We start from the raw sequence: 23,878 nt of genomic DNA, 5'->3' as shown, positions 1-23,878 counted from the left end.
CAAGAGTTTAGCTGTAGCTTCAGATTTAAAATATTTGAAAAGCTTTATGTTATAACATAAACCATGTTATGAATTACTGTCATGAATCATGGCTGGCTAAGAAAAAAAATGGTACAGTTTTCAATGGAGAAAGTGGTCTTTATACTGTATAATAAAAGGCAAAATACGTGAAAAAAACAATTACTTTTAATTAAAAAAATTACCCAGCTCAAAAACATTACACAAAAAAAACATATTCAAAGCCATAGTTTTCTACAAGGGAAACACGTGGCACAACAGGACAAATAACTGAGAAACCAAACAAGTTGAAAATTTGCCATTGGATACACATGATCATCTAAACAACTACCCAGACCTTTTTTTCACCAGTGATATTTCCACATAAAATGACTTCAGAAAAGTCATTCAACCCACTGTATATTTCATTCTAGATACACAATAGTAACCTACTTCCAAATCTAAAATTAGCAGCACAATATTTAATCTGTTTTAAACCTTTTAGTGAACCATTCAGTGAACTCTGAAAAAGGACAAATGCATTAAGAAAATCTTGAATAATGATGGACTGGAAAATCTAATTTGGTTCCAGAAAACCTCACAAACTATGGTTTGGACTCAAAACAGTCATTTATTTGTCAAAACGTCTTTCCTGTGTCATGACAAATGCGTTATTGAAGTGATTTGATCCAAATGTACATCAATGCATAACAAAACATGAAACATCTAAGCAGTGCATGATCAAAGTTAACAGAAATCCATTTAATTTGAGTAGCACCTTTTTACGTCTTTCCCAAGTGACAGCTAAGGCATTTCTGTGAAAAAGTGTTACTACTTATCTTCTGATGGAAGCAAACCATCTATTGTCATTCCACAATGACCATGAACTAATAATCAGATTTTAAGATCCCCATCTATGCGCATCAAACAGGAATAGAAAGTAAGAATGAGAAAACGACATTGCTCCAATAAGGGTGAAACAGCTTACCGGACCACCGCCCATTTGATGACATCTTTGGTAGTAACACAAAACTAATATTAAACATGTTTGTTCTAAAACGTCAAGGACAGTTCCATTTGAATGGATGGCAGGTGGCCAGTATCCTGTGGTCTGTTCACAAGCTATAGTGTTGAGGGATTTCCTCCAATCACTAAAATTCCCTTTTGCACATAATTTCTTTACCATTAGATGGACATGAAGCCAGGACAGTTATGTTTAAATCAAATAAAACATACATCTCTGTTGATATCAAAGCAAGTTATTTGTCCTACCATCATGGGAGTAACACCCATGCATCCTCATATGAAAGAATCTGGTTTATCTGCAGTATTGCTTTCAGAACAATAAATCTGTTGCATAGATCACCAGCTATTTTGAAAACAAAACAGCATTATTGGACGAGTGACTGCGGGGGGGGGGGGGGGGGTGTTCTTCCAACATTGGACGGAAGAGTGAGGATACTATGGCCACAGTACCAGCTGTGGGCAGGTTTGAGGTCTACTGTGGTTACTGCCTTTCAGAACATCCCAGAACCTTGCTTTTAAACACCCAGCTGAATGTATAGTCCACTAGCATGAGTAATCTGTAATAAAATGTATCTTGAATTATCCCCTAAACACTTGGGAGAAAATTCCAGTTAAAATATTTTACTTCCCAGACATATTTGTTCACTTTTGTGAAAGTACTGAAGTGCCAACGTGATGCAGAGATTACAAACATCTGACCCATCCAGCCTTCTGATCTGATCAACAATAAAACCAGACATAATGAATCATTAGAATAGCCAAATGCCAAACACAATACTAATATAAAAGCAGGATTGATCACACTGTACATTAAGTCACTCTAATACTGTTTAATAATGCTGTAATTCATCAATGGTTTAATTAGTTTGACTAATATAATATTTGCCAAAAGATGGATAGGTTTTGGTCAATATAAAATAATGACTGGTCGAATTCAATATAAATTAATAAATAGAAAGTTAATGTAATAGAAATGTGTAATTACAGCATTATTACACAGACAGAGCACCTTAAAATCCTAAAAAGCACTTATATCTACTGTCCAAAAGAACATTTCACTACTTTAAGCACATAGCACACTACCAAAAATAAAGTCAAAACCTCTTGAAAAAATATGGTTGATCTAAAAAGTATTAAAATTGAATAAAAAATCTCTGGGAACGTTCTTTAAATAAATGTCTGTAAATCAAGATAAAAACTATGAATGTTAGAGACCAATCAGCTAAGTGAAACCAAAAAAAGACATTGTTAATGGCATTGTACCCCAACTGTATTATTATTGTAATATTTGAAGTGGTATTGTGAATTGTTAATATTTATCAAAATAAAATTATCATCACATTTGAAGACTTTGACTAAAAGAAACTCAAAGTGTTTGAAGGAAAAGAGCTTTACATGCCACTAAAAGAAGAAACCAGTTCACTGTTAGCTACCAGTCTTTTGGCATGGACAGTTGTTCTTTTAAAATTGTTGATCAATACAAATTTGAAGCAATTAGCTATTTATACCTCGACCAAATATCCCTAACATTAACAATCAAATCCATTGATGTATTGATTGTCTGTATCTTTTTCCGCATATCCAGACTGTTGGTACGTTATAACATAGAATACATTTGTTGTGATGTTTTTTGTAACATATTAACTCAAGTGCCAAAATAATGAGATAAGAACACTTTTAATTCTGTTCTATTCTGAAATATTTGTTCTGAGTCAAATCTGTGCTTGATAGCACCAACACTGGCCCCAGTTGCAGACATCTTAGAGTACTTAGCCTTCTCTCTTCAAAAACATGAAAGTACTTAAATAGAACAAGGCAGAGTAAAGAGGGAAGATACTGAAGAAGAGACTCTTGAAATATGTACAAAAAATACAGATTCAAAGCAATAAGAAAACTAAATAGAAAAAAGAAAATGTACATGACACGTCGCTTCCCTGTTCCTGGTTCCATTACAACGCCCCAGAATGTTTGTAGAAAATCTCGATATAATTATGTGCACGCACACACACACACAAAAGTGTCATCCTGCTTTGTTTTAGTTTTTTTGTTGTTGACTGGACGAGTAGTTTCTCTTATCAAAATAGATGCTCCGTTCTTGTTCCACTTAAACATATTCCACTGTCATCCTCCGGTCTGGTTAAAGTATAGTTTCTATTGTAAAGTAAAGGTCCACTGTGCAACAGTTCCTAGTCCTCCCCCCAGGGCCCACATCCACACGCTGAGCTGGACAGTGGGCAGAGGCCCGTGACAATGACTCCACCTCTACAGGAAGAAACAGACAGGAGAAAATGCCACGTCACAACGAGCCTCCAGAAACATGGATAAAGACACTTGAGTTCCACATCTCAGTGTCTCATCAGTTACCTCTGATCAGTTACTGCATAGCAGCGTGAAATCATCCCTCTAGCAACATCAAAAGTACTGATAAACATGTCACGTGCTCAACAGCACTCTGGCACAACCCACCTCTGTGTTGTCCTCACTTGCCATGCTGGTAAGAGTAGGCTGTGTGTTCTGTGGGTGTCTCTATGGCAACTTGTTGGACGGCACTTTCCTGAAACAGATTTTTCAGACAAAAGTCACATGTCACAACCCTGAACACCAACAGCCAAATGTAAACACACACCTTCATGTATAGTGGGATCAGGTAAGATGCTGTCGGCTTCTTACCTCAACTGAAACGTTGGCAGGAGGCACTTGTGTGTACTGGGGTATGAAGGTTCCCTGCATAGCTGTGTTAGCAGGCATGTACTGAGGAGGAGAACAGGGAGGATATGTTCACTTTCGTTCACTATTAATAATAATATTAATACATTAGGTTTGTACTACTCAAAGACGCTTTGCAAAGTATAAACACAGGCTGTTAGGTAGTAGGCTGTTAAGAGTGGTTTTACATAGCTGCCTGCAGTACACTGAAGAGTGTCAACAATAGGGCAGTTGTAATGTCATGTAATGTGTTTATGTGTGTCTCACCGTGCCAGCGTTGGCCATGGAGAGGTGACTAAGTTGTTGGGTGAGAGGGCCCATCATTGAGGTGGGCTGGATGGACATGGTGTGGTCCATCCCTGGCGTCAAGACCGCCCCCTGCAGACACAGACACATTCACAGTTAGTACACACACACACACCACACACACAGATTCCTGGCATTATAGTATGAATAGAATAGAATAGAATCGCTCACTGTGGGCTGCATGAGGTATGACTGGTGATGCATCCAGGAGGGGTTGTGAACCTGTAGAACACACACACACACACAAGCACCAATCTTCACAAAGGTCTACTCCTCTGCATCACAGACTGATACACCTCGAGTCAGTACTGTACCTATTGAACAAACACCTGCATAAAAAGCCACGGAAAGCCTGATTCCGAAAGTCATAAATAATGTATGAGCATTTGGAGAGTCGGCTCTTTGCTCGCCCACATAATGGGGCTTCACTGTTCTCATTCTAGACACAGCTGTACAACAGAGTGTGTATGGACCTGGTAGGTAGACACTGGGGAATGCATGTACGGAGAGAGGGAGGTCTGGGCAATCATCCGGTTAGGAGCCATGCTGTAGGGAGACGAGTAGAATCTGGAGAGAGAGAGAGAGAGAGAGAGAGAGAGAGAGAGAGAGAGAGAGAGAGAGAGAGAGAGAGAGAGAGAGACGTAACCACAATGCACCTATTTCAAACCACGGGTCCATCTTGGTATTCAATACTGATCCTCTTCATGTTACAATTGCAGACCTAGATATTTGATGGCTTGACATATGTTAGTCTACCTGTATGTAATGCTTATAATTGATGACATGTTTTGATGAGTTAACATAACAACGTAGTCCTACCCATTCTGTAAGGCGGTGGTGGGGTCATACGCCAGTGTCATCCCTCCCTGTGGACAAACAAGGGACAGTCACACATCCAAGAAAGGTTTGTCGCCTGTTTGCTAAACACAGTGTGTACATTGTTGTCAAATGTTGTCGCTCCATACGGTCACAAGCTAAGCAACCCACACCGCGGGCACACAACAGAAGGGAACCAGCCTCGACGACCATTCCAAAACCCAAGGAAGACCGAGCGTCCCATCGGTCGTTCCCCACAGCGCCTGAGCGGCTCGTCCTCACCGTGTCTCCGTCCCTGCCCCAAGGCCGTCCGTTCTGGAGGTACTTCCCCTGGCTCAGGCGCTTCTTCTGGCCTCCGTCTGCAAACTTACACAGGAGGGGCTCTGCCGGAACTGGAGGTTGGAGAGATGGGGAGCAGTGGTGTGTTAGGAAACGCAGCACCCAAGTGTCACCCTCCTCTGTATGGGGTCAGATACCGTGAGGGAGGCTTTCTAATCAGCCTTCCTCGGCTAGGCTGTGTGATGAAGAGGGGGAATCTGGGGTTCTTTGATGTGCTGTTAAAGTTGCCAATGCAAACATCTGTGTGGTGAGAAGTGCTGTGCAGAGGAGCCTCACCGGGAACACCTGGTGGGGTTTTGATATATTTGCCGTTGAAGTGCTGAATGATGGTCTCACATTTCTCCTTCGACTCCATCCTGGGGGGGGGGGAGGGAGAAAGGGGGCATATTTTTGGCCCTTTCGAATCATTCCTTGACAGGATATTTCATTTGGAGAAAAAAATCCTCACTTTGAACTGTTCAAACACCTCATTCATTTAGGGGCTCTGGTTTTCTTTCAAGTACCAGACAGCTGTAGTTGGAGGGATTGGTACAGTATGTACTAACCACTGTGGCCACCAGATGGCTCTCTCTGCAGATAGTTGAGTCTCCCTTCTCATGCTCGGGGATGTTTTCAGGCCTAGCTCTAAGGCGAATAGGCGCTGATGGATAAGGAATCTCCCACCCACAATTTCACGTGGCCCACCAAATCGATCGGGTCAAAGAAACAAACAAGCTCCAAGGCAGCCACACATTTCACACCTACAAATCCCATCAGAGAAATCTATCCTGGTGACGATAAGGAGCATGCTTAGTCTAAGTCTGACCCCGCCTGCAGTGCTTTACCTGGCGAAGCCGACCCCCCTGCTGTTCCCGGCGGCGTCGCGGAGGATGCGTGTGGAGATGACCTGGCTGAAGGGCTTCAGCATGGCCTCCAGCTCCTGCTCGTCCATGGACACGGGCAGGTTGGAGATGTACAGGTTGGTGGGGTCCTGTTCCTGTTGCTATGGGAGAGACGGGCAGGGAAAGCGCATGAGTGTGCGTGGGGGCGGCCAATCGGGAAGTGTCAAAACCATGAGTCACATATGCTTGAGAGCAGAACAGCGCAACTTTAGCGAATGGCTACTTTTAGCTTGAGGAAAGGTTCCTTGTTTCGAGGGAAACGGAAGGAGGGTCGGGGAGCGGAGAGATGTTCCTAACACCTGACTAACAGGGAAGACAAGCTTGCGCCTGGGTGACAGCGCCGCCTCGGCTTCCACGCCCAGAGGAGACGTTGCCTAGCTCATTGTAAACGCAGCTGAAACTGAAATGGGGATTTGAGTCAACAGATACAAGGCTGTTCTTTTGGTTTGTTTTTCATTGATTCCCAGATTAAGGATGAGAAAAGAGACAACGGCCCAGGGAGAGGAGGAGGAGCTGAAATAATATGAGATTTGGATAGAGGAAGCAGTAGTGGACTTGACATAACAGTCTCTGGCTCGATTTCAACTGATCTTCTCTCTCACCCTCTCTCTCTTTCCCTCTCTGTCTCTCCTTCCTAGTACTGGGAGACATAAGATAAAGAACACTGCTAGGCGCAGAGGCAGGTGTCAAACCTGATTCAGACTCAACAGAGCATGACACCATTGCAGTCTCCAGTGGCAGTTCACGGATGTCATGTGTAGAAACATCTGTAGCATGTTCTCAACAGGGCCATCCTCACGTGTCTCCTCAGGCATGAACCAGTATATCAAGGTTTATTCACATGCAGGCTTGTTCTGACATATGTCGATCCTGACCTACAATCCATATGCCAGGCAGGACCAGTTCTGTTGGGCTTGCTTGCGTTAACACTTAAGATGTAGTCCTCAGAGACCGGCTTGAGAAATTCTTGTTTTATGTCACAGGGGTTTGATTGATTTGATCCCTATCCGTCTGCTACCTGCCCAAACAAATTGAATCTGCGGAGGTAAACAGCTAAAGATAGCCCGGCGATATCCAATCTGGGTCTCTCCCGGGTGGCTGCTTTGCATATTCATTACTTGGGTGTGCGGATGTGATTAAAAAGCTGTAAATGCATTTCAAATTCATCTCCACCTCATGAATAATGCATTTGTGATTGCTGCAACCTGTGTTGAAGGTGAATCCCCCCCCCCCCCTTGTCCCCCGCCCCACGATGAGGCGACAAGAGGAGCCAATTGAAACCAGGAGGAGACGAAGACTGTGGGTTTCACCAGGAATTACTAACCATGAGTCAGAAGCTTGGGCTGACGTAAATGTAAGTCAAGTTGTAAAACCTTCACGGCCGACACCCGAGTGAAATCGGGTTTTTTTTGTGAGTGAGAATGTCAGTGATCCAGCTTAAGGAGACAGAGATCGGCTTTTCCGGGGTGTTAGGTGTGTGTGTGTGTGTGTGTGTCAATGTTCCAGCTGAGCTGAGGTTGGGGGCAGAAAGGGGGGAGGGAGGGGGGGGGTTGGGCAGTGGTGGTGGAGTGTGTGGTTGCCAAGTGTACTCAGAGTGTGTGTGTGTGTGTGTGTGTGTGTGTGTGGACGGGGCGGGTGGCTGGGCGTGGGGCCCTGCAGAGCGGGGAGCCGCTCAGACACTGACTCAGACACCACAAGGGAGAACAGACAAGCTCTTTGTGCAGGGAGCTCTGGAAACAGGCTCAGGGACACACTCCCTCAGCGCTGTCACTGAGCAATCCCCTGTAGTGCACACACATACGAGCACACATGCTACATGCATGCCCCCACGCATGTGCACTCGCGAGCATGTCTGGGACTTCACACACACACACACACACAAACGTACATATACACACATATATTCACACACGCTACGGCTTCTCTCTTGAGGCACTGTCAACACAGGAGCCCAAGGATAACCAAAACAAGTTAAACCCTGAGGCCTGACATGCCAGAGGGAGAGAGAGTGAGGGAGAGAAAGAGAGAGAGGGAGAGAGATTGAGAAAGAGAGAGTGAGGGAGAGAAAGAGAGAGAGAGAGAGAGAAAGAGAGAGAGAGCAAGAGAGACAAAGAGAGCAAAAGAGGAAGTCAAAGTGGTCGGTGGCTGTAGTCCGACTGCTGTGTCTGTGGGGCCCAGAGAAAAGATCCTGGTGTGTGTACACGTGAGTGTGTTTGTGTGTGGGGGGGTCATCTTACCTTGGCCATCTGGGCCTGGACGCCCCCTGCCTTCAGCGCTGTCACCGCCTTCTGTGCTCCGGCTGGACTGTCAAAGTCAACAAAGCCATAGCCTACACAAACACACATGCACACACACGTCACACAAGGAAATCTACACTCGGATCTGGCATATCACATGATGGTAGAGGGACTGTGTGTGTGTGTGCAACTACAGTAGACAGATGTGTCGCTATACAACTGTACCCACCTAACTTGGTAGTGTTACATCACAACACACACACACCTGCTGAACCAGGAAGAACACGCACACTATCTGGAACACAACACCTCAGCTAGGGGGCATTTCCAGGGATCCCTGTCTGTCACGGAAACACACCATCATCCTACCGTGACCTGCTGTTGTCCTCACCTTTGCACTTGTTGGTGGACTTGTCCAAGATGGCTTTGGTGGATACAATCTTCCCATAGCTGTCAAACCCAGAAGCAGATGGTTATGTTTGACAGACTCGTTTGAGTAGTCACACTCAACTGAGAAGAGATGTATGAGAGTATGTATCTATTAAAACACACACACACATCTGCTGACAACGTTTAACATGACTTCCTGGAAACGCAAAATGTGGCAGACTGAAATCTGAACCGCCCATCTATTTTTACTTTAAGCAAGATCCTATGTAATGGTTTCCTACATAAAAGTGTGTTGGAGCGAAGACACTTGTAAAACGGTTGTTTCACAGGGCCGTTTCATCGCTTGCGGCATAAAGTCAAATGGTACGTTGCAGAATGCAAGCACTCCCATTTAGCATCCGCATCACAATGCATTATCAGTAAGTAGAGGTGCCATATCGTCTGTCTGGCCCTAAGTATCCTGCAGGCCTATAGGATTCTCTTTATAGCTTGAGCTCTAAGCTGCTGCAGGCCTGTGGGATTCATCCATCCCTGCAGCTCGATCTGCTCCCATCTCTCCCGGCATGTATCTGCAGTGTAACCTGATCTCCCTCTCCCTGACTGTCCTGGATAGCACTAGGCTGGCTCCCACCCACACTATCACGCTACTAACATCCCCCTACAGCTAGCTACCACTACAGCCACACTACACAGCAGCCCTTCTCTCCCGGGTCCTAGCGGCCCTCCCTGTTTGCTCTGTGTAGGTAGCTGCCTGATGTCTGGGTTACAGTCGTCATGGTTGTAATAGGTTACCTCAGGCTGAATAGGAGAATTTTACTCTGTTATTACAGTCTGTTGGCATATAAACTGAATTATGGCGCAATATATCACTGTAAGTCAAATAAAAATGTGAGGGGAAATATGAGCAAAGTGTTGCTTGGTTGACATTTATACAGCAAGCACTTCGAAGACTACTTCTGCAGTCTATTAGTTCAGGTAGAGAAACAATCTATAATGTAATATTGTATATAATATATACAATAATAAAAACAGTCTTCCTTGAGTCAGCTTCCTGGAAGTCATCGGTCTCTCTGCTCTGTTAGGAGCACATATTGGCATGTGCAGTGTATTTTATGGACTCCAGCATTTCCATTAAAGTACCTCATATTGGTGTTAAATAAATCAGACTTTCAAATGGAGACAGTAAACACAACAGCACAACTAGTCTGGAGCGAACTCGCATGATGTTTTTTGATCCCATCCTATCATTACTATTTCATGATATTCTAATCTTGAGACTTAAGTTGATGACAACAAGAACACCCATAAATCTTCATGTCATAGCATTACCATATGGGACCATGCAAAACGGCAGCATGCATTTTACATGTGTGTGTTTGTTCAGAGTGCCAGACTATATGCTTTAGCAGAGGCGGTTGCTCGTGCTCTAGGCTCTAGCTACGTTCGCCAGCCCCCTGTACTCTGGAGCATTGGGAGTGTTCACCTCGGAGGTCTGTGACGAGCAGCGCAGCGCGCACCCGGAACAGAAACCCAGCCATGTGAGGAAGAGAGCGAGAGCGCTGTGTCCGGGATCTCATTGGTCAAGCTAGCGGAGCTAAAGCTGAATCTGGGGTGGGTCCTCCAGAGACGGGGAGAGAGAGAAGGAGAGAGAGGGAGAGAGAGGGAGGGAGAGAGAGAGAGAGAGAGAGGGAGAGAGAGAGAGAGAGAGAGAGAGAGAGAGAGAGAGAGAGAGAGAGAGAGAGAGAGAGAGAGAGAGAGAGAAAGAGAGAGAGAGAGAGAGAGAGAGAGAGAGAAGGAGAGGGATAGAGAGGGAGAGAGAGGGAGAGAGAGAAAGAGAGAGAGGGAGAGAGAGAGATGGCACTCTTCCCTCATCCTTGGCTCTCTCTCACTTCCTCCATTCCCACATTTCAGAGAGCATGCGTCCAGCAACTTCAACTGAGTTGTGTCAGCTTTGAAAGGTGGAGGGGAGGGGGGGGGGGGGTTGCTGGTTCCTGGTTATTGTGTGAGCATATCTGTTGCTGCTCTGAAATACTAGGATAAACTACATATAGCACTCCTAAACTTTCTTTTGTTCTTTTCGTTCTGTGCGTCATTCAGTGCAGGCGGAGGCTTCTCTTCCAGTCATGCTGGAAATTCGGTTAGAGGGTCATTCCGGCATGCGGCATGATTTCATCAGCTCGACTGAGAAGCAAGATTCCCTGCAGTGATTTTTGCGGCTCTGTAACGCCAGAAATATGAGACCCCTCCCACCAAAGAGCACCACCTGACATAGAAACCCTCAGCCTTCAACCACTCCTCCCACAGACTCTCTCTCTACCTCTCCCTCCCTCCCTCCCTCTCTACTCTCCATCCCCCTCTCCTCATGTCGTTGCCCTTGTTTGTCTTTCCCTTTCCCTTGGGCTCACTGTTTCCTGTAGGGCCGAACAGCCTCATGTGAGCCATATCTTCCAGACAGCTGTAAAATAGCAAGCCTCTCCCACTCTCTCTCTCTCTCTTTCTTTTACGTCTCTCCCACTCTCTCTCTCTTTCTTGTACGCCTCTCTCTCTCTCTCTCTTTCTGTCTCTAACATATCTCTCTTTTCGTCCGCATCTCTCCCTCTCTCTTGATCTCTCTCCTCTTCTCTCCGACGTCTCCCAGCTGCTCTGTTTCTCATCACCAGGCTCCAGTATCCAATTAAGAAGAAACCCAGCTCATTCATCTCATCCCAACTTGTTTTGATCTGTCTGCTTCAAGATCTAACAAACACGGCTCACGTGATCCCCCACCGCCTGGCTTCTGATCGCACGCTTTCCGCATCGCAGGCCTCCAACATCACAGCGTATGGACGTTCTCCAACGAGCGCAGATGACGTTACACACGGAGACATCTCAGTCCAGAATAGGGGAGCCTTTATCTTGCGATGACAAGACCCTCGTACTGTAAGTGAGGCCCCTAAACTCTCTGGTGTGCAGTACTGTCCGCAGGGGAACAGTGAATCATATCATACAGGAGAGGGAAAAAAACAGCCAGCGTATGAGGGACAGAGACTAAACACGCAGAGGGCCCAGGTGTCGGAAAGTCTCCCCTCAGTTGTGCCCAGCTGAAAGGTTCTTAGATCGGAGGCCCAAACTGATGTTGATCTTTCCAGAAGGCCACTGACTGGTGATGGCACAGGAAGACCGAGTGCAGGAGCTTAGCCGCATTGCAGTGTGAGAACTGTACATGCTTGTGGTTTCAGTGTTAGCATGTATTATGGTAATGTCATATATAATTCAACTATGTAAAAGGTGTGTCAAAATGTATATGCTACATGATGTATATTTTAGAATGTACTGGATATTGGAACAAGTCAATATCACTTAAAAGCCATCTGCTTTTTATCCTGCGTTTTCATCCCCACCCTTCCTGCCCTCTCTCGTTCTCTCTTGCTCTGTTTGACAGTGAGTATTCAGCCAGACAGTGGCTTAGTGTGTGTACGTGTGTGTGTGTGTAGGTGTGAGCAGCGATGAGTCGGTCAGGTACTCACGGCTGACAGAGATTGACCAGGTCCTGGTCTGTGGTGCCTGGGTGGAGGCCACGGATGTAGAGGTTGGTTTTACTCAGCTGGTCTCCGCCACCTCCTCCTCCTCCACTGCTGTTGCTGCCATTGCTGCTGCTCCCAGGGGTGGTGTTGGGACTGGTTGGGGCCATCTGATAGTTGGAGGACACATACGTTTGCTGGGAGAAGAGAGGAAGAAAGAGAGGACAAGCTAGTGAGCTGCCAGGGACGATGCTGTGAAAAGTGGTGTTTTCCACCCGTTCACAGGCTGACGCCTTCCTCAGAATGGAACTGGGAGATTTTGGGGAGCATTTGAGGCTTCATTGCTTTCAAGCGCTCAACTCAACTATTCAGGGCAAAATATAGTCACGACAAAGTCCTTATTAAAACCATTTATTTTCGGTTGGACAATCAAATGACACAATCTCTCATGGCCCACTAAGTCTCTCTCACCTTGGGGCTAAATTGGAGAAGATCAATTAAGAACACAATTAGTTACCAGTTACAAGGGCTGGTTAAGCTAAAGGCATGCTGTCAATAGCAGCTCACAGACCCAGAGTCACTTCCCAGCAATCAATACAAATTCAAGTCCTCCATCTCTGTGGTGACTTTCATCATTCTGTTTTTGTGGTGGTTGGCTAACAAGGGGAACACAGTCAAATATAAACTTCACCCGTGACTGTAATGTAATTGAAATGCTTTAAAATCTACAACTATTGCCTTTTATATGAATTACATTTGGGTAGCCTGCTCGCAACAGTTCAATATTGAGCTAATCCTGCTTTGGAGTAAAATCATTAACGGATTCGACGAGTCACAGGCCACGCAAGTCGATATTCACTTTCATTTAAAACCTGAGAGAAAAGGATGGATGAAGTTGGAAAGACAGAATGAACTATGATAAACCGACTAAAGTTCAAATCTCTTGCTTTCATTTAGAAAGAACACATGGGTCTTGTTTCAAAACAGAAACACACTGACAAAGACAACAGACTGTTAGGGTTAGGCATAGTCTTTGATGAAAACCACATCAATGGAAAATCCCCATTAAAACAGCTTCCTGGTCTTATACTAGGGATCCATATCCGTGCCTGAAACTGACCCAACGGTTTCACTTTCATACTGCAGCCCTGTGTCTTCATGTTTAGGCTATGTTTGGCTCTCTCATTGACTTGCCATCAGTCTTAGAGGAGGAACTTTTTCATTAGTGAGGGTCACTAAACCCACCCGCGGCAACAAAGGGCTGGCTTGTTGGACACCAGAAGGTCACTTCAGGACCACTGGCCTATTAACAGAACAGCAGTAGAGCGGGAATAGAGCTTATTATCCTCTTTCCGTAAAATGACTTCATGAAAACACCCACTTATTGTTGTTATGCATTTAATGTATTATGGAAGCAGAATTAGGACTACCCCTAAACTGTATCAACGGCATCATCATACTGAGATTATAAAAAAGCTTTACTAGGTCAAATCCATTCATCTATAATTTGTTGATCTTGAAGCCAGTTCTTCTGTATACAACTTCTACTATCATCTTTGAGGAGATTAACAAATGAGGACTTTCGGATTCTATACAGTATTTTGGTCGGAATATGAATGGTGATATCCATCTCTGAGGTCAATCACAATCACTGCTCTACACGCACGTTTTATGAATCCTTCCCTGTGGGTATGCACACATTTTCCTCTGCAAACACAAATGAGCAAACTCCTCTCTAATCTCCAACCTCTTTTTTGCATCAATTTACCGTTGTTTGTTTTGTTTATCCACCATCACAGCCTATTCCTCCTCCAGAGAGGAGTGCTAAAGGCCAGCGGATCAGGCATCTACGCACCTGCATGGGGAGGCCGGGGAAGGGAGGACCGGTTCTAGTCCTAGGCACATCCAGTGCTTTCTAATTGGCGACGGAGCTTGTTAGCGTAAAGTGCTAATCCCTCTCATGTGCTCTCCGGTCAGAAGGTAGACTGTCTCATTAAGGAGTCGTCCGTTTGGCTTGTTCTGAGGAAGGACCAGTCAGAGGCTCACCCACCAGCCCCCCATCTGCAGCGCCCAACCGCGCCAGCTGTTTGTGCCACACATGCAAAAACATACCAGCTCCCTATGGGCAGCGCGGTAAATAAGCAGGCCATTGAGTCAACGCAGCACATTGATGCCAAGCCCTTCTCAACTGGCCTAGGCTGATATGTACAGCCGCCTTATCAGTGTTATTACAACCATGATGTACAGGGACCGACTGTAAACAATGTTCCACTGTAGCAGCACACAACAAAACAAGGTCCATCCCCCCTTGACCCCCACGCGAGCAGGTCACCACTGTGCAATGCAGGGAGAGGAGCCTGTGTATGTGAAGCAGTGGATCGTGCACGCATGACCACGAGTCACGAGGCTCACGTTACTGCTCTGCTCTTCTGCTTACAACAGCACCACTGGACTGTCTTGTCAGCATGAACGATATGAACTCACAGTTAGTCGACGCCGCAAGCTTGACCCATTGGCCATCCAATGGGTGTCCTTCCTGCCTCGCCTGTCAGGCTTCCCTCCACAGACCCCCGGAACGTGTTCTCTCCCACAGTTCCATACAAGCACCACAATGGGAAGTCTTAACATTCTTTACATTCCGACGCGGTAAACAAATGTTTGTCTACGACCTCTAGTGTGTTCTCATTCAGAGGGTGCTCGAGGAGGAGTAGCTTGCAGTCACCAGCACATCAACTAAGTTCTGCAGCGTGCCTGCGATTCCTGTGGTAGATATAGGTACCTATCTGAACTACTAAGTACCACAAATTAAACATGGTCTGTTGAGAGAACATAAACAGCATGTATCTGAGTGTGTGTGTGTGTGTGTGTGTGTGTGCTACAGTCTGGGGACTGATGAGCTGATGGCTGAGTTTAGGACCTGGAGGGGATTCCCAAGAGGGATGCAGGTGATTTAGGGACAATAGATAAGAGAAATTACTGAGGGTAACGACAACTTAATCACTGGCCATCAGTCAGGGCAGTGTACTGGATTAAAAAGTACATTTAAACTACACAAATGGCCAGTTGTTCTTCACAATAACATATTTGTGACCGTATTTAACATTATAAAAAGTACAAATAAGCAAATAAAATGATTGTATATTTCGCTTCCTTACTGTACATGTACATAATTGATACCCTGAAGACAATATAGTTATTTCTTAATGAGATATGGGTATGAGAAGATTCTAAACATTCTTATACAGCCGTAAGACAATTAAAAATACAATTGAACACACTGTAAGCTGTTGAGTAACAAGCTCCCAATACATAATTTGTCACCACATTTCTGTTACAAGAACATCACACATAGGTGACTCACAATATAAATTATGCTCCAGAACAACTTATTGCTGAAAGTATAACACATTTTTATAGACATTTCAAATACACTGACATTTTCATATAGCCTACAGTATAGACAGAATACAGCTACACATTTTGTCCTACCTGCTTGGTAAAAGGGATTTTAAAAGGCACAGTGGAAAAGATCATGTCGATGAAAATTGTATGTGCTGTTACAGCAGAGGTCCAAGAAAAAACTGTGTAGCAAAAAACTGCTGACTATTTTCAACCTGTGCCACCAAATCTTCAATAGAGACGAGCAGGTGAGAGCTTTTGTTTGGCCTACTCCTCATGCAGTTCTAACTTAAAACGGGCAAAACCCCTAAGAGCAAGCAAACGGTTCTGTGATAAACAGAAAAATAAACCCCAACCCATAAAACATGGAGGGAGATTAACACCCCCTTTAAAGAAGAAAACTCTGTCTTGTCCAAGTGAACTGAATCACTGACAGCCAAGAAATAAAGGTATGCGAAAGGGAGAGAGTGGGGGAAAAAGAAACCGGGGAAAGCGGGGAGGGGCGGTAAATCGAAAGCAGAAGAAAGGGAGGGAGAAAAATCTCTTAATCCTTTTGTTCCCCCACTCTTTTCCGTGTACTAAAAGACATAGACCAGAGGTGACCACTTGACGTTGTCAGATTTCTCTCTGTGAGACTTCTCAGCTCTCACAATGGGAAACTAAGGCCGTCTTTTTTCTGCAAAAGACTTCAGCTTGAAAAAGCAGACACCCCTCTTGAAATAAGCACATTTTGTTAGAAGCTAGAATTCCAGGAATTCCAGGTCATTAATCTGTGCAATCTGAATTCCTGCCAACCATGAGGCAGAGAAAGGAATAACATAGCTAGGAGAGGGAGTTGAGTTTCAGTAAAGACACACTGCATCTGCAATGGTGTGCTCTGCCAGCAATAAAAAACCTAACACTGGGCAACATTTTACAGTTAAAAGCATACATTTTCTTTAGCCATCATTAAAACCAATGGCCCATCCCAAACACACAAGTTTTCAATCACTAACAGAGAATGCACATTTACGTAAATTGCATTATGAAAGCAATCAAATAAATGTTTGATGCTTATTGACAGAGAAGAACTTCCAATATCAATATCAAGCAATTAGTGTTATCTACTCCGTGGAAACCTACATTGTTTGAAAATTGTCAATAAATGCAGGCCAACGTTAATGTGTAGGATAATTTCACCTACATTTCATTTGGATTTGGCACAATATTAATGAAGACGAATAATTACCACAACGTTATAGCCTATATTTCAGCAACTGTTAGCCTACTGTTCTTATGGGTAGCCTCCTACTTTTTCATTCTGGCAGACGGACGTTTCCAGCCATCATCGTAGAATTTCTAAGGGGTGGAGCATAGGCTAGCCTTTAAGCGTAAAAAAAACTTTCGGTTAACTTGCGGTTTATTCAATGAACCCTATTGAACAGATAATCCATCACTAAAGCTGGAGGCATTTTATTTCGTTTAGAAGTTCATAGTTAACCTTTTAGTCAAGATTGGATTCCAAAATAAAAGCTTTTAATTATTTCCACACAATTTGCTCTGTTGAATCCTTTCATTGACTATATCCCTCTTTAAACATGGATAGAGCCGAACGATTTCACATCCGCATGAGAATACATTAATGGCCATAACGGTCATTAAACGCATTTGCACAACATTATTACAGTGATAAATTAAACACATTGTGGAATAGTAACCCCGACTTTAGTTGATGTGTTGAATGATCCACTTTCAAGGACACTGCAGATTAATGTCGAGCAACATAACTGCCGATACAAATGTACGAATTACTCTACAGTCAAATATCTACTGTTCGAAAAGGGTATAATAAGGCATTGTTTTACCTTCTTACTATTTCTGCTGGTATAACCGCCGTATGGGTTGATTCCTGTCCTTGGCGGTACGGAGAGCAGCATTTTTGCAGCACTATGTCCGGAGTGGAGAGCACAGCCAAGGCAGTCAGCTGACGTCAGCCAGGGAAATTCAGTTTGGAATCTGTGATAGTGATTGGAAGTCGCGCTCTCAGTCTCTGCTGTGCGCGCTTGAGGTTAAATTGTTATTTTCTTCCATACATGATGCATTTCTGATGGCTACCATGTGTGTGTGGTATGTTTTGGGTTTTGTAGGCTCTATGAATCAGACCTACTGTAATAATCTCTATGAATTGTTTTTCCTATTGCTTAAAACAATGTAATATTTTATTATATCACTTTACTGGCAAACCTTCTCAAAAAACAGGGTTGGGGATAGTGGAAATAAAGATTTAGATAACAAGTATATAGTAGCCTATGGCACTGGGTAACACGATGTAAAGTATATATGTTCCGTATGTTCATTGTGGGCACCTTCCTGCCACAGTAAATTCTGTGTTTGTGTTAACTTACATGGCAATAAAAACCAATTCTGATTCTGATTTCTAAGACAATAGTGTCCTTGGATGGCTCTTATATCCATGTGAATGACAAGTGTTTTCATAATCAACGCAAGTTGCTTGGCAACTAAATCCCCCGACCCCTCGCAATGGCTTGTCTACAAGGCTGATTAGCCCTCAAGTGTGCAGTGTAGGCCAACGCAAGAGTTCACTCTCTCACATTAGCCCGAAATGTGCACATTGTCGCTATGACTGACAATAGTTTAATAATCCATGCAGGTGAGACACTTCAGATGACTCTGATGAATTTCATCCAGATTTCATCACTAGGTCTAGGCTATACCTTGTCAAGTCAGACAAGGATGAAAGGATAGGCTTGCTTTTGTGTGAATTTATGATTGGCCTTACTCCTTGACTATGAGGTGTATTGTATGTACCTGGCATTCTTTGTAATTGAATATCATGTGATAATGTTCTGTGTTTTTATAAAACAATAACATAGTTAAAAGAATTGACTGGTGATGTTAGAGCCAAATAGGAAGGGAGTTCCACTGGGCTCAAGGACAGTTTGGTCTGTGACTCAGTGTAGAGTCCATCAGAGTCAGCCAACCGCCCAGCCGGTCAGCCAGCCAGCCAGCCAGCCCACACAGTTCACCAATACCAGGAAACTGAGTATTCAGAAAAGAGGCTCGTGGAGAGGATGGGGAAGAGAAGGGTTGTAAAACAGAAATTCCCCAGTTAGTAAATTACAACTGACAAATCACTGCCGATGACGTTCTGTTGCGAAATAATTCAACACTACATTAAAATGCCTATAATTCAACACTACATTAAAATGCCTATGTTGGTTTTTGGTTTAGTTCACAGCAAGGCTGCATCACACAGTCATTGGCTATAGACGTCATTTAAAATGAGTTACCACAGGATGCCTTTACGTACATGCCAGCCATTTGCATCCCTGTAGTCTATGAATCCTGTGAAAGAGTAGGAAGTGAACTTTGTTCGATCCTGATGCAGCAGCCAAGGGAACATTTGGCGTGAGTGTGTGTGTGTGTGGGGGGGGGGGGGGGGGGGGGGGGATCTGGCTGTCAATGCATGCTACACATTCCTCAGGTGTTGTCAGTGTAGCCGACTCAGTAATCAGCTCTCTGCAGAAGCACGCACATTCACCTATCCAATCTACCTGTAAGGCTAGACCAGTGGAAGCCTAACATGAGACATCAGATACAGAAGCAACAGCTAATTATCTTTAGTCATAGTTTCTCAGGAACAGATATAGCCAGGTACATTAACTTTTAACATATTATTAACTGAATTCTTATAAATTGTTTTGTTCAAAGAACCTTTGGGGATGCATGCTGAGTGTATATTGTATGTATGAATGTGTGTATGACTGTGTGTCAGTGTGTGTGAAAGAGAGTGAGAGAGAGTTCTGAGACATGATTTATGCAACAACAATCAATCTTGTTCCAAGGCCGAGGGCTGGTTGTTAGCCAAGCATACTGCATACAGTGCAGTGCTGTGACGCCATACAGCTGGCCCACTGAGGCACAACATTGGTCAACAAACACACACACACACACACACATACAGACACACGCAAACACACACACACATACAGACACACACACACACACACACTACAGTAGTCATCTTGACCAGGGGTTCTCAAACTTTTTGGGGCCAGTGACCTCCTTACAGGGTTGAACATTTTCCAAGGAACCCCCCCCCATAAACATCCATTCAGGATACCCTTTGTGCTCTTAAATGGAAACAACATGCTTGTTTTACTGGTGCAAATGGTCCCCATCTGGGGGGTATTCCAGAAAGCATGTTATGTGACATACCCGGTTATACGTTAACTCCCCAGCTGACACCCAGCGTTGTAGCAACATTGCCAGTAAGTTGCTACAACATTGTGAATCAGCTGGTGGGTTAACTTGCTCGGTTATGTTGCATAACCTGCTTTCTGGAATACCCCCCAGTAGATTATTATATATTTTTGCACTTTTTAATAATACAGCACAATTTTACGTTATAATTTAGGGCAAATTATTTCGTGGACCCCCTGGCTATGGTTCGCGTACCCCTAGGGATCCGGGGTCCCCACTTTGAGAACCACTGATCTAGACCACTGACAAAACTGAACACTTAGCAATATAACAAAACAAGGTTAAACCTCTGTGTGCCTGCATGTGTAAAAGACATGCTTGGATTGGAAAGCTGGGTTATTCAATCATTAACACCCTCCGCAGTAAGACAGGTACCTCCACTATCATTTCACCCTTTTAATTACAAAGGGTCCCATCTGTTCATCCTCTGTCTGCAGCCGTTCACATGAGGGATCAGCTCTGTTCCACAGAGAGCAGGTTGCCACAGTCTGGGAAAATGCCTATGTAGGCTCCCACCCTTCCTCCCTGCCACCCACCCACCCACCCACCCCCTCCCTCCCTCCCTCCCTCCCTCCCTCCCTCCCTCCCTCCCTCCCTCCCTCCCTCCCTCCCTCCCTCCCTCCCTCCCTCCCTCCCTCCCTCCCTCCCACCCCCCTCCCTCCCACCCCCCTCCCTCCCTCCCTCCCTCCCTCCCTCCCTCCCTCCCTCCCTCCCTCCCTCCCTCCCTCCCTCCCTCCCTCCCTCCCTCCCTCCCTCCCTCCCTCCCTCCCTCCCTCCCTCCCTCCCTCCCTCCCTCCCTCCCTCCCTCCCTCCCTCCCCCCCTCCCTCCCTCCCTCCCTCCCTCCCTCCCTCCCTCCCTCCCTCCCTCCCTCCCTCCCTCCCTCCCTCCCTCCCTCCCTCCCTCCCTCCCTCCCTCCCTCCCTCCCTCCCTCCCTCCCTCTCTACTTTCATCCCTCTACCCCTCTCTACCTTCATCCCTCCTCTGTTCGGTCTCCATGTCTGGGTGATTAAAGCTTGGGGGATTGTGTGCAGATGTGCCTGGAGAGTGGCCAGGTCCTTTGCCCTGGGAGAACATGTGGTCTGTTTACGCTGGCACCCACTCAACACTGTCTCTCCCACACAGATACACACATACCCACACACGAACATACACATGCACACATGCACATGCACACAATTGCATGCACACACACACACACACACACACACACACACACACACACACACACACACACACAAACAAACAAACACAATGCATGGCCTTGGTCTCACCCAAGGTTAAAAACATGGAATCCTCTTCCCTTACACCAACCAAGTGGGGTTAAGGCATGACCAATTATCATAGCTGACTAATTGTGTTGACAGAATTCTGCGAGTATGCCAGTTCACAAGGAAAAAGGATTTATATATGGAAAGCAGAAAGATGGATTAAATATATACAGTCTGGGTCTACACTTGTGTAACTACAAGGAGCAAAACAATGTTTTACTTCACAGTGAACTAAATCACACATTCCCATTCTTGTTTATGTCCACCCTGAGGCTTCCCAGTGGGAACATGGTGATCTGACACAGGAGAGCCCCACAGGAGAGACTTCAGTCAGTCTATGCACAGATTTTTCACATACCTCTCATTCTCCTGGTGTTTAGTACTCCTGGTGTACACCAAACATCTGCAGGAGGCAGACATGACACTCTGACACTCAGGAACTCTTCACAAAAACAACAATGAGGAAATATGGACTGCTTCATAAATATGGCTAGATATGGCCCTTTTTACAAGCCATGTTACAGATGGCTTCACATACAGCACACCCATAGAGCATCTCACTTACATTTACATTTACATTTAGTCATTTAGCAGACGCTCTTATCCAGAGCGACTTACAGTAAGTACAGGGACATTCCCCCCGAGGCAAGTAGGGTGAAGTGCCTTGCCCAAGGACACAACGTCATTTTTCATGGCCGGGAATCGAACTGGCAACCTTCAGATTATTAGCCCGATTCCCTAACCGCTCAGCCACCTGACTCCCTTACATTGTCATTTGACAATGTAATCATGAAAAATGCTTCTGCTCAACATCTTGACAGTGTTCTGTCTTCACTAACAATGAAGAGAAAATATGTACTAATGAGAGGCATAGGCATATCTCCATTCTTCATCTGTCGTTTTCTCTTGTGGGAAGTTACTGGAGCACTGCATTTACCAAAAACATACTAATTAACTGAATTGGATTCTCAATACCACGTTGTAAACTGAGGGTGTTTTCAGACTATTTGACGCATATTTAAGTAGTTTACCTATTAGTATGATGTGGTCGACAAGAGTATCCAGCATATTGTATCTTTAATCAGTAGATATTTTAATCTCATATGTTGGGAACTGTTTCAAATCACAACCTGAGATATAGTATTGTTAACAGCATGCTAAATTAGGTGTTCAGTGCCCCCTATAGGTCTAGAAATAGGACTAGGAGATATTGACTGGTACATATGGGTGTGCGTGTGTGTGTTTATGTGGGTGGGTGTGTGTGTGTGAATGTGTGTGTGCTTTTGATGAAGAGTCACACCATTTACATTGAGTTGACGTCTTTAATTGCTATTTCACGAAACACTGTGTTCACATTTTTTGAAAACACTCTCAAGTCAGAACAGAAGAAAATCACAGAAAACAAACTCCTAAATTAGCTGATGATAGTGTCTCAACATTTGATCTCAAGCAGAAACATGTCTGGCCACCCACCATCAATTGTTGGCTACTGAGATGGGATTGACACGATGTGGAAAATTGCCAAATGATCTTGACAATTCCTAATAACATACATTTGCAGAAACTGGAAACATGATGTAGTACAAATATGATTTCAACAAAAAAACACATTTAGCAATGAAATTCTGAATTCCTACGGGCCTCGATGCATTCCTTTACTATGTGAGAAAGGAGGATGAAGTTTGTGGACACCACCAAACGAAAATCTTTCAATTTTGTCATGGCCAGTTGTACGGTAAGATTGGCCATTCTCTGTGACACATTTGGTGCTAATATCCAATATTTTTGCGTACAGTTACATTTATAACCCAAAATCATCCATGTCGAAAGGTCTGGATTTGTTGCAAATCTTTGAATAATACATTTTATGTCATGTGGTGTCTGTGCCACTAGAGGGTCCTGTTTTATGCGAAATGGCAAAGCAGTTTTAAGCCTCAACGTTTAATCCATAGACTAGTAAAGTGTGACCTAATGATTTTAGTTTTTTATACTTGCACAATTTGTCCAGAATTGCGAATTATGTGATTGAATGAGACGTATTGATACAGCCTACTTTTAATTATTGTTTATTTTAATTATAAACATGTCGTCAATTGTTGCTAAACAAACCAATCAATTTGGTCAACTTTTACATGTTTAAAGACTTTTACTGAGTACACACAAGGTGACATACAGTATAACTCATCATGTAGTTTTATTGGGACAGTGTGACACATTTATCATACACACACCAACCAACGTAACACCACATCCAAGCCTACGCTTGGGCCAATTTGGGCCAATTCTTAAGGAGTCGTTGTCAGATAAACCGTAAAACAGTTTTGCTGTAATGATGCCACAAGTGCACTTGTTTGTCACACAGCAGATTAAACTGCTATTGCTGCACCAACATGGCTGATAGAGCAGCGGCAGTTTCTGAAACTGAAAAGCGCATGAAATAGGAGAAAAGGAGTGTTGGCGCTTGCGCAAAGACGGATTGCCGCGTAGTTTGCCCATTTTTAAGCAATAGAATTGGTGACGTCATGCGCAGGTCTACATCGCTGGAGCTCCAGATTCACCATCCATTGAAACCGTGGCCACCAGCAACCAAGGTTGTGGAGCTCCAGAGGAAAAAACGCTTTTACTTTTTTATTTTAGTTTGGCATGAAATATTTGCTAGACGGCTGAGAACTTGGGTGCATGGTTTAACAATTTTAGCGGTGTGGAGTAGTCACATTGTGACCACAACAGATTGAAGAATAGCATAGGG

General features: G+C 44.4%; 1 protein-coding gene across 3 annotated transcripts; it reads right to left on the bottom strand.

Moving 5' to 3' along the window:
- Positions 1–164: 164 nt before the first annotated feature.
- Positions 165–17,534, bottom strand: LOC136945988 (RNA-binding motif, single-stranded-interacting protein 2-like). Of its 3 annotated transcripts, none has more exons than XM_067240142.1 (14): positions 17,442–17,534; positions 12,205–12,395; positions 8,700–8,758; positions 8,309–8,400; positions 6,015–6,172; positions 5,467–5,546; positions 5,134–5,243; positions 4,855–4,901; positions 4,509–4,602; positions 4,207–4,257; positions 3,997–4,107; positions 3,694–3,774; positions 3,490–3,577; positions 165–3,285 (listed from the first exon to the last, which is right to left on the bottom strand). In XM_067240142.1, the coding sequence occupies exons 1-13, from the start codon at positions 17,511–17,513 to the stop codon at positions 3,503–3,505; spliced, it is 1,221 nt and encodes a 406-aa protein (XP_067096243.1). In that variant the 5' UTR covers positions 17,514–17,534; the 3' UTR covers positions 165–3,285; positions 3,490–3,502. The 3 variants fall into 3 exon arrangements, with proteins under 3 accessions (XP_067096243.1, XP_067096245.1, XP_067096244.1); XM_067240144.1 differs by lacking the exon at positions 17,442–17,534 and adding an exon at positions 16,889–16,893; XM_067240143.1 differs by lacking the exon at positions 17,442–17,534 and adding an exon at positions 15,688–15,878.
- Positions 17,535–23,878: the final 6,344 nt, after the last annotated feature.

The sequence above is a fragment of the Osmerus mordax genome, chromosome 7 (genome assembly GCF_038355195.1).
Source record: "Osmerus mordax isolate fOsmMor3 chromosome 7, fOsmMor3.pri, whole genome shotgun sequence".
Classification (NCBI taxonomy): Eukaryota; Metazoa; Chordata; class Actinopteri; order Osmeriformes; family Osmeridae; genus Osmerus; species Osmerus mordax.
This window is presented reverse-complemented; position numbering and strand designations above follow the sequence as displayed.